We start from the raw sequence: 12,063 nt of genomic DNA, 5'->3' as shown, positions 1-12,063 counted from the left end.
GTGACTGCCTGGCTTTCTTTTTCCATAATGCTTCTTCTACTCTCATGATGCAATCTGCATCCCATGTCCCAGCAGCGGGCCATCTCTGATTCTCTGATAGGTCTTTAGTGTAATCCACCCATAAGTCGAGAAATAAAACGGCATCTAGGCCATGCTTGTGGTACATAAAGTACCCTGGAGTGTCCCTAGGTGGAATGGGGACGGCTTCTTCTAGTACCCCTTTTCTAGTTTTTATTTGTCTTAATTTGGAGAATAACGGCATTCTGAAACCTGACTACTTGGTTCTCACTCAGATATGAACACACTGAACATGAACACAATAATCACAATAAAGAAGATCGAACATTCACTCATACCACGACATTTGAATGACACAGTAAAACATGTCAAAGAGAACAACGATAATTATAACAAAACTACTGACTGGGAAAAACTGGATGTACCGCTAAACGGTACAGATACACCGTAAACAGTGCAAACTAGATATACTGCTAAACAGTACAGATACACTGCTATACAGTGCAGACCAGGCTTGTGTACCCAAGCCCGTCTCGACCGGCACAAACTAATGCGCACGTCTAGATGCGTCCCTAGCAACGGTACTCACCGGGAAGCACGGAAACAGAAGGCCTCGGAAACCCTGGACTGGACTGGACTCGGACTGGATTCGGACTCGTGACGCAGATACTTCGGAACCTGGTGGGCCTCCGTATACCTCGGATCTTGCTCTCTCAGCTAGGCTCTGGTCGGGATCCTCCGCACTCCTCACCGCCTCGTCTGGGTGTCGATCGCAGCCTCAGTCACCTCCGTTGGCCTGAGGGAGATACAGGAAATCCTGCGGGTACGCGTAGTTGTCCGTCCGGCTGTGGCAGGGGGCCAGGCCTGCAACGCACCGCCGGCGCGTGAGATGGGGGAGGGGTCCCTATTCGGGCACCAGTTCTGTGGTAAAATCTAATTACCCATGCTTAATTTATGCGGTAAAATCGATAAGTATAACTCAGATAAATAAGAGGCAAAATCCGTGATATTGAGGTTTACTCAAAAGGGTTTTATTCCTTAAAAAGGAATTGGGTATTTGGCTCGAGCCAAGGTGGCATACCATTCCGTCACCACATAGGTTCGGGAAGGGACTGACAGACAACATTTTATTGACAGTTATTCATATATATAGTCAATGCATTACAGTAAGACATATGCAGAAGGCGTAACAGCTGAAAAAAAGAGATAATATGCTCATACGTAACAGGAAAAGGCGTTGCAATAGGCGTGCATGAAGGCGTGTACTAGAAACGTCATTTATCATGATGTCACAAGTAGGTGGATCCATAAGAGAATCCTGCAGTGTCAGCAGAATTACATGGCAGAGGTGCGCGCGCAGCAGCATGACGTGTGGCTGACGTGTAACTGGAGGGTGAAGGGGACTTGACATTTGGCCCTACAAGTGCAGACATAAGTCTGGGATGTCAGACCAACCTAATCCCAAATCGTATCTGATATCTTATGTTTAAGGAACTGTAGTATCTGCAAGGGAAAGGTCTCTCGGACGAGGGCTATTCTATACTGGTTGTGAGTGCGTGTATAAGCGTCTGGTGTCTACGTGTCTGCATGAGAGGTGAGGGGGCATGGGCCTACCATGGCAACGGAGTCTATGAATTACTTGCACGGAGACAGAAAGGCCGGGCCCATTGCTCCTGCAGCTGGGAGGATGTTTACTAGAACGACGAGACAAGAATGTATTTTCGAGGAGTGGAGCAGATAAATCGAAGGTTGAATACAGTCTTGGCAGGCAGCAGGCTGAGCCAAGCGCCGTGAGCCGCGCAAGAAGTAAGGCAGGGGTCACTGGTACAGAAGCAGACTGGGTTGAGGCCCTCAGAGTCAGAAGGCAGGAAAAAGAGGCTCGATGGCAGAATCAGGGCCTACTTCGCCAGAGCTGGTAAACGTGTAAGGTATACCACAAAAAGACGTTGGCATGGCATATTTAGAAACTGAATATTCAATCCGTTCATGGCGGATCTGAAAGAGGACATGTTAAAGATGGACGCAAATGTATTTGCGTCTTCATAGCTGGCACAGGAGGGAAATTACATGCACTTCAAGCTAGTACATGGAGACGGAGGGGTACGCGTTAGGGAACATTACTTGTCCAAAAAATCTATATTTCCTCAGTCGGGAACTATGAAGTGAATGCCAGAATATTTGGTGTATGCAGAAACAATCTTGAAAATAAGTCTCCTGGTCCCCTAAAATGCAACACATTTTACATTATACTCAAATTCGTACTTGAAGTATGACCTAAATGAATACATAAATTATTTTTGTCGGGTGTTATTTTAACCCGTTAACAGCAGCGGTAATTCCGCCGCGGTGCGGCCGTTTTCGTGCGCGGGGGGACCGCGTCGTCCATTGGCTGACGGCAGTACTGGGGAGGTAGTGCTGCCGTCGGCCAATGGCCAACGGCAGCAATGAAAGGGTTAAACGCCTTAACCGTGGCGGCAATTCCGCCGCGGTGCGGACATTCTATTAAGTGGGCGGGCTGTGACGGCCGTTGGCCATTTGGGAGCACAGAAGGGGTTAAAGAAAAGTATGCTGTTTTTTGTTTTGTTTGCAAAATTCAACTTAAAAAATACCTCTTTTAAAATAACACGTAACAAGCGTTGTAGAGCACTTGCATACTTTTCTTCATTTTAAATGAAATGTTTTTCTTATTTCAGTTGTGTTGCACAATGAAGTGGTGTGCACACGGTAACAGCATGCGGTCGATATCATTAATATTGTGTTGCCAGTTAGAACGAACATCCGACAGCACCAGTGTGCAGACTGTGCTCCCATAGGAAGGAGACTCAACCATGCTGCCGCTGTATTTGGCTGCACCTGGTGTTTTAGCAAATGTATATGTGGCCCGGAAATACTTGCGATTGTAAGAACTAAAGGCACTATCACAGAGCCACATTTCACACCCCTTGTGTGTGTGTATCACAGTTTAATACACTGTTTCTTAGTGAAAGGGTGTAGATCACTGATTATTTCTTCCAAACCTGTTTAATGCAAAACCTACATCGCGTTTTTTCCTTCTTTTACTAGTAATATGTTGTGGTGAAGGGAGGAAATTCAGTAGCCGAGGTTAGGTTATGGATGTATGACGTTACAACGCGTTATTTTACAACGCAGACCGTTACATCGCAATTTTTACAACGCAGGATCCATTACAATGCATGCCTTTACAACGCATGTCATTACATAGCAGATACTATTACAACGCATGCCATTACAACGTAAATATAGGTAAGTATATCTTTTTTTAAAAAATGTAATAAAGTTAATTTAATTAATTTAATTTTAATTTTATTAATTTTAAAGAAGTAATTAATTCAATTTAATTTAATTATTGTAATTTAATTAATATTAAAATTGTAATTAATTTAATTTATTTAATTTAATTTAATTAATGTAATTTAACTAATTTATAAATTGTAAATAATATAATTTAATTTATTATAATAAATTTAATTTAAATAATTTTAAAATAATAATTAATATAATTTAATTTAATTTAATTAATGTAATTAAATTAATTTATAAATTGTAAATAATATAATTTAATTTTATTAATTTAATTAATTTAAAAAATGTAATCAATTTAAGTAATGTAATTTTATTAATTTATTACTTGAAAATAATATAATAAATTTAATTTAATTAATTTAATTTATTTAAAGTCGTGTTTTTAAAAAAAGTGAACCCTAAAAATACCCCTGTACCCCAAAACACAAACCCAGCCCTAAAACCTAAAAATACCCCTGTACCCCAAAAACCAAACCCAGCCCTAAAACCTAAAAATACCCCTGTACCCCAAAAACCAAACCCAGCCCTAAAACCTAAAAATACCCCTGTACCCCAAAAACCAAACCCAGCCCTAACACCTAAAAATACCCCTGTACCCCAAAAACCAAACCCAGCCCTAAAACCTAAAAATACCCCTGTACCCCAAAAACCAAACCCAGCCCTAAAACCTAAAAATACCCCTGTACCCCAAAAACCAAACCTAGCACTAAAACCTAAAAATACCCCAGTACCCCAAAAACCAAACCCAGCACTAAAACCTAAAAATATCCCTGTACCCCAAAAACCAAACCCAGCCCTAAAACCTAAAAATACCCCTGTACCCCAAAAACCAAACCCAGCCCTAAAACCTAAAAATACCCCTGTACCCCAAAAACCAAACCCAGCCCAAAAACCTAAAAATACCCCTGTACCCCAAAACCCAAACCCAGCACTGAACCCTAAAAATACCTCTGTACCCCATAACCCAAACCTAGCCCTGAACCCTAAAAATACCCAAACACCCCAAAACATATACCTCAGTACCCCAAAACATATACTCCTATACTCATACTTATTTTTTTAAAATTACTTACATTAATATATTTAATTTATTTTATAAAAATACATAAATTAATATATTTATTTATTTTTAATATTAATTAAATTAATTAAATAATGTGAAATAAAATATAAAATAAAATTATATACTTACCTATACTAACGTTGTAATGGCATGCGTTGTATTAGCATCTGCTATGTAATGACATGCGTTGTAAAAGCATGCATTGTAATGGATCCTGCGTTGTAAAAGTTGCGATGTAATGGTAGTGCGTTGTAAAAGTTGCGTTGTAACGGGTGTTTCCCTTAGGTTATAGATGAAGGTTTTATTAATCTTGGTAGTTAAGATGGTCCTGTAGTAGGTTATCTAGTTGGCCCCACCAGGAGCAGCCTCCCTGCTGCTCAGCCCATACTACAACTGACACTCCACATCACAGGCATCCTCACATTCCATTACATCACCATGCACACCAACATTCCACACAGCCCATTCACACTGGCTGAGCAACAAGGGCAGAGATTCGGGAAAGATGCATAATACCATAAACCAGATATAACATATTATTATTACTTCTTTACAACATGATCATCTGCTAGCTTTCTCTCCTGAATATGAGCAGATCTCACTGCAACATACTGCGCTTTTTCCATTAAAACTTTGTGTATCGCTGGTTAAAAATGTTTTTGTTTTTACTGTGTTGCATGTGAGCGTTGCTACAGTCGTAATTTATCCTGCCTGCATAAAATGGCCGACTCTTGCAGTGGGCTTTTCTGTGTATTTTTTCTGTCTCTTTTGTTAATTGGCAGCCTCTCTAAAACAAGGCTTGATATTGTGGGCAAATAGCGTTGAGTCTGTGTCACATCCTCTGCCCTGTCTCAAACGGTGTCTAGCACTTAGGCCTCTCCTCTGCATTCCTTGCTTCGCACAAATGAGTAAATAAATGACACAAATACTGCTGTACGTGCTGACCCCACCAGCCCCCACCATCCAATGCGTGTCCAGGTTTACCCACTTCGCCACGTCTATCTTTAGCACTCCTATAGTCCTCTGTCCCTTATACAGTATATGTTCCCTGCTGAAAATGCACTTGCCACTGTAGGTGTTCTACCTACCATAGCTGTTGTGGAGTCATTTAAAATATTGCACTGAAGTATACAAAAAAGTGATGGATGGAATGCTTGAATTAATCTCAGCCACTAGTAATTACAAGGGCCGCATCCCAGTCCGTCTTTTTTTTTTTCACACTATCCCACCTTAGTTTGATCCAGCCATATGCAAATCATTCTCGACCCTGCTCAAATTCGAACAGTCCAGCTCAAACTACCAGGCCAGGTTCTGCCTGATTAGGAACAAAAGCAAACCCTAAGGTGGCAGTCAGTCAAGATGGCCCCTCTTGGTTAGAACTGAACTGCTTGTAAATAAATTGGTATTTTAGATACCTTAACCATATAACTTTTTGGCAGTAGGCATAATACACATTTGAGCACACAATAACTAATGTTTTATTCAGCAGTTTAAACAAAATTTTAGATTATTTAGATTGTTACCCTTGCAATATTGAAAAAGATGAATAATTCTCAAATCTGGGCCCTCAAATAATTTATGATGGAAGTTTAGCATATAAATATTTATTCTAAAAATGAGAAATTGGAGTCTCCCTAAGACATTTCACAATGCTAACATAAAATTATTCTTGAAGAGTCTGTCAGTTGTCAGTATATGCACATTATTTCAAATAATGTAATATGTTCTTGTCTGCTTTTGCGCATGTATGTTGTAGATTTTATGTTGCTAAATTCATTGTTTTTTCTGTTGCACCTGTTGGATTATGCTTTATATTATAACACGTAGTTGGCCCTACAGAATATGAAATTGTATTTGCTGCAGTAGATGTGCATGACTTTACGATGTTCGAAAAAAGTACCAGTCTATTATATATATATTGCATATATTTGTTAATTCATCTCATTAATATGGTGAGCTGCAAGAGGCATAGGCCAGCATGACTTGAGGGGGCTTTGAATGTCTTTATCCTGTTTGTAATGGTTTTATTGTGTATGTGCAGGATGAAGAATATCCACCAAGAGATGACTTCAGTGACGCAGACCAGCTTCGAGTGGGCAATGACGGCATCTTTATGCTGGCGTTTTTCAGTGAGTTATGTTAATGTGCAAAATATGTATGCTTTATCGAGATTCACTTTTACCCAAGAAGCTACAGGAAATTAAAGGAGTATGATCGAGACAGAATTATCCTGTAAGTTGTGTGTCACACAGTTTATGTTGTGAATCATACCGTTTTGTTCTTTTCTGTGACATTGTGTTTTCCCTCCTTTCAGTCTGGTTGGGAATTGTGACCATACATAATGATTAGAAAATACTTCTCTTAAAAATAATGCTATGATGTTTCCTTTAACTGGTTGTTTTTTTAGTTTGACATTTTGAGTAAAAAATTAACCGTAATCCCCCCCCCAAAAGTTCTGTTAACATTTTCCGTCCTCATGACTAGCTGAGCTCGTCATGAGGCACGGTGCTCCGGTGCTCTTGGAACACTCGCATGCAGGGATAATTCCCCTGCTGTGCTGAGCGTTCCATGGAAACGGGTGTGGTCATGACGAGCTTAGCTCGTCATGAGCACACGAGTACTGTGCCTCATGACGAGCTCAGCTCGTCATGAGCACCGGAGCGCCCCTGCCCCCCAGCACAGCAGGGGAATTACCCCGCACAGAAGGGGTTAAGACTTTGAACCTCTCCTGCTATCGCTTGTTTTGGAGTGAGTGCCCTGAGCACATGTGAGCTCAACCAGCCTAATCAGCCCTCAAAACTAGTTCCTCTTTTCTTTTGGCTGTTAAGGGGGGGAGGGTGTAGTGGTTTTCTCCTCCCTTTTTGGACATGTCTGGAATTATTTTCCTATCTTGACTTCCTAAAGAAAACAGGTGTTAGGCCTTACAATTGAAATGGCTTCTCTGTGTCTTTCTTATCAGTAACAACGTTTAGGATGTGGTAGCGGATAATAAATGCTTAGGATGTGGTAGCTTGGATAAAGTTTGAGATCCCACAACCAGGGATTTCCTGCATCCCCTTCAACAAATTCATTCTAGGTTACCAGAGAATAATATTCTGCCAGTTCAGGAAGAAATTAGTAAGGGAAATTTCCTCCTTGACTGAAGCAGTTGTATCTAGTTAAGAGGCTTTAAAAAGGAAAACAAATCATCCAGTAAGCAACATAAGCTCCTTTAACACCTTAACAGAATGAGAGCCTCATCCCAACTGCTCCTCCCAACTTCCACCCATAATAACGTTCGACCCTCAACATTCTCTGACCAAATCACCAGCACAAGATAAAGGAAGAAAAGAGAAGTAGGAAAACAAGGTAGGAAAAGGAAGGAAACAATAGAGATGCAATTAATATGCAATGCAACAAACTCAAGAAGGAGACAGGGCACAAACTGAAATTTACTCCTGAACAATTCTTCAAAAAGGAGCTCTGACTCTTTTAGTAAATTTGACATGCTGGGCAGTAGAAGTACTGTTAGCTTCATCCACAACATATTTTTTAAATGGCATTTGTGGTATGGATGATGTATATTAAACTCTGCAACCTTGTTATCACATGGATTACATTTTAAACTCTCAGGCGATCCAGAACTCTTTGACCCATTACTTAGTCCATCACATTCGATCTCAGGACTGCTTCCATCACACACTACTCCTACCGCTATCGTCATCCACTGTCTAAGCCAAGTGTTTTATGCTTCAACGTTTCCCATCTTGGGTGATTACATTACTTTTGTTTACCTTGACAATTCTCATGGTTTGGTACAGACCTATTTCATTAATAGACTCTATGGTTAAAATAATAGAAAGGATACTACTGCAGAGACTCTCAGACTGGGTGGTGGAAAACAACATCATGTCCATCTCCCAGTATGGTTTCTGCAGTGGCCGTTCAACAATAACTCAATGCCTTAACCTATTTTTAATTTTGAGTAAGTATACTGTGGCTCAAAGGGGTACCATCCACCTTTTCTTCATGGACTTATCCTCAGCTTTCGACTGTGTGAACAGACGGAAGTTGTGGCAGTCCATGAGGGCGAATGGGGTCGACAGTGGTATTGTTGATTTTCTTATAGATCTTCACAGCAATACCAGAGCTAATGTCAGATATTCACAAGATCTGAGCGTAACAAACAATTTTGATATTAGAAAGGGAGTCCCTCAAGGATGTACTTTGGCCCCCTTCCTTTTTAATTTTTATATCAGTGATCTAGATAGTGTTTAACAGAAGGTGCCGGCTGACTGTCCCAGAGTCGGCAGGCGGGGTATTCCAGTACTTTTATATGCAGATGATGCAGTTTTAATATCTAGGACTGAAAGGGGCCTTCAAGCTCTATTAAATGATTTTAAGTCCTTCATGACAGATAGAGATCTTCTGATTAATAATTCCAAATAATTTGTTATGCAAGTAGGCCAACAACCGAGAAAGAACTTTCAATTTAAAATTGATGAAGCGGTAATCCCGATATCAAAAACGTTCTCCTATATTGGAGTACTTTTTGATACTAAACTTAATTGGGGCCCGCATTTTGCTAAAAAGAAAGGAGAATTGGTCAGGGTGAATGCCTCCATTTTCAATTTTGCCTCAAAACTGGGGAGAAAACCTACTGGTGCCATGCTGAAACTTTATAACGCTAAATCCGTGGCAACGGCTACATACGGTAGTGAAATATGGGGGTATATGGGTGGTGAGCAGCTGCAGATTGTTGAAAATTTCTTTATGAAGCGTCTCCTGCGTGTCCCCTCAGGCACGTCCAATCTTGCAGTTCATGGAGAATTGGGGACACAATACCTATGTGACATCTTTTCCCTACGCCCATTGACCTGCTGGATAAAATTGTGGTTGAATCCTGATATTCCATTGACACACTTGATTGTGAGGGACTGCCTGTCGCAGGACAAAGCACTGGTTATCCCATGGATAAAATACCTGAAATCCAACTTTTCTGGGCTGGGGCGTCCCGAATTGTACTCAGATTGTCAAGGGGGACCTGGAGATAATTAAACGGGCCTTCCTCATGAACAAGAAGATCCAGAAGGAAGGAGTGGAGCTCTAGAAACAAAGTATGAGAACATTTGTTATGCTGAAAACATGTGTAACTATCGAGCCATATTTATTGGGCCCCCTCCCTGACCTCTCATGAAAAGTTCTTGTTGACAAGGTTTAGGTTGAGTCTTTTTCATCATCTGTTGGTCATGCCAAAAACCGTTAATTTTAATAGGATTACACAACCCTGCGGCTGCGACGGAAAGTCTCCGCAGGATATGCTGCATTTTATATTCTTATGTAGGTTTTATGATTATCCCCGCAAGCGCTATCTGGTGACTCTTTTAAAAAAACTTAATTTTACTCCGATCAGGCCGGCTCTAATGTACCTACAACTTTTGCACAATGATAGTATTCTCCAAATTACTGAATTTTTAAAATTGACTGCTAAATTCAGAAAATGTATGGATCAGTAGTGGACTTATGCAATGAATTTCCTAATCTCTTGACTTTTATGTAATGATGAAAGTATATCCTTGCACCTTTTGAACTTTATCAGATATGTGTTTTTAAAAGTATCTCGAATTGTATTATTACTGTGTATGTACTGTTATGGTTTGAACTAAAACCGAAATAAAGTTTTATTGAATTGAATTGAAAATTGGTACATTTTGAGCTTCCTTTTCTCACATGACTGGGAATCTTGTCCCTCACAGTTTCTCCCAATAGAAAATCATGCGGAATGGCAGAGCGTTTACCATCATAATTTTTCTTAGATTTCAGCTGACCCACTTGCACTCTGGTAGCCAAAGATCACAGGCACAAATATGGTGACAATCACATAGAGATACTGCAACATGCACCTCCAGACAACAAATGGAATCAGATTCCACGCGAAACATACAGACCAGGACAGCCTTGGCAAGCCTTCATCAACAACGGAATTGTTAAACTTACGCACAGATCTCATATTCTCTAACCACCAAGGGCACAAATGTGATTCAGGTTGGCTACATTTCAATAAAAACAAAGGGGCTAATTCCAGTTACTGAGTTGGGCGACTTCCTGCAGACCTATAATCTATAAGTACCTGTACATTTAGTCCGATTTTACTTGGGACTTATAAAAAAAATATATGTGCCAATTGGGTATAAGCCACTTCTACCAGGTTTTAGGGAAAGAGCAATAATACATTAGCACTGGTTAGTAGTGGTATGGTGCACAGAGTCTCAAAAGCCAAGAAACCCCTTGTTTAGAAGCCAGGTTGGGCGAAGGCAATGTGTTGGGGTTGACCATGCAAAGATGGGCAAGTCCAACAGTATGTAAAGAAGGAAAACGTATCATGGGGTCAAGAGTAGCACACGTTTCTTTTTTTTATATACATATATTTGTATTGGTATTTACATCTTACAGAGTACAAAAGTGACACACAACAAATTACAGGTTTGTAGGGCAATTGCATGGGACCTTGCGGGTTTTGGTAGTGGTTGTGCTTGCATCTGGTTCGGAGATTGGTTGTACAGTCTTCTCTTGTCTGCCCCTAGTTCCTGCACACATATGACATTTAACATAAAGGTTGATGCGGGTGGTTGCTCTATAATTGGCATAAAACGTGACATAGAACATACAATTGGCGGGCGGGTATTTAGTGTCAGGTCGACAGGTCGTCTTGGAATCGTGTTTGACTGGTTTAGTTCTGGGTTTTTGTTCTTCATGGCGGTTTGTAAGGGTTTAGGAATATGTCTAGTTTCGCCCACATTTTTCTGTTTGGGTTCTTCCATGGTGTGTGTCTGAGTGCAGTTTGGTCTGCTCCTCTGAGAAATGTCCCCCAGTTCAGCCACCCTTTGAATGTTATTTTGGAAGTATCTTTCCATTTGGTTAGAACTGTTTTCACTGCTGTCGTCAAGAGGAAGTCTAATTGGGATCTGTCCTGTTGGGTGGGTACGTCTGTTGTGATATGGGCAGTGGTAGTTGTGGCGAAAGCTCGGTCAAGAGTGCAGCCTATGGTTTTGTTGATGAAATTGACTACCTTTCCCCAGAATTTGCTGACCTTACTGCAGTGGTATATGAGGGGTGCAAGGTCGCCTTCTTCTGTTTCTCAGTTCCAGCATCTAGCGTTCTCTTTCAGTCCTATCGATGCTAGGCGCGCTGGTGTCCAGTGTGCTTGATGTAGTAGCCAGAATTTCGTTTGTGCTAGTACCGGTGATATCAAGTTTTTCGATGGGGCTGCCCAAAAGGTTTCTAGTTCCTGTTCTGTGAGTTTGGTACCTAGCTGTGCTTCCCAGTAGTTGGTGTTTTTGTTGTTGAGTCTGGTGGATATGGGGCGAAGTAGTTTGTACAGGTGTGAGACGTGGTGACCATTCATGTTTATTGTTTCCATGTAGTGAAAGATTGAGGGTTTTTGCTTGGTTAGCTTTGATTTTGTTAGGACTGTTTTGACAGCCAGGAAATTGTATAGTTCTCTGTCTGGGAGTGCGTGTTGAGCTTTCAGGTGGTTGAAAGTGTGCGGAGACCCTTCTGCCTCTAGCTGCGCTGGGTAGGAGAAGCCTATCTCTCTCCATGACTTTATGTCCAGGGGCTTCCCCCTGTATTTAATCTTGGGGTTTGCCCAGAGTGCTTCCCAGTGTGAGTTTCTGATG

General features: G+C 40.9%; 1 protein-coding gene across 2 annotated transcripts in view; it reads left to right on the top strand.

The window, feature by feature from the left end:
• Positions 1 to 12,063, top strand: part of NDFIP2 (Nedd4 family interacting protein 2) — a 248,265-nt gene that overhangs the window by 156,502 nt on the left and 79,700 nt on the right. For both annotated transcript variants that reach the window (XM_086934815.1, XM_086934814.1), the window contains one exon: positions 6,447 to 6,534. In XM_086934815.1, coding sequence (XP_086790941.1) covers positions 6,447 to 6,534 — 88 coding nt within the window. The remainder of the gene's footprint in view (positions 1 to 6,446; positions 6,535 to 12,063) is intronic.

This window comes from Lissotriton vulgaris, chromosome 8 (genome assembly GCF_964263255.1).
Source record: "Lissotriton vulgaris chromosome 8, aLisVul1.2, whole genome shotgun sequence".
NCBI lineage: Eukaryota > Metazoa > Chordata > Amphibia > Caudata > Salamandridae > Lissotriton > Lissotriton vulgaris.
Note: the sequence above shows the minus strand (reverse complement) of the source record. Positions and strands in the feature narration are given on the sequence as shown.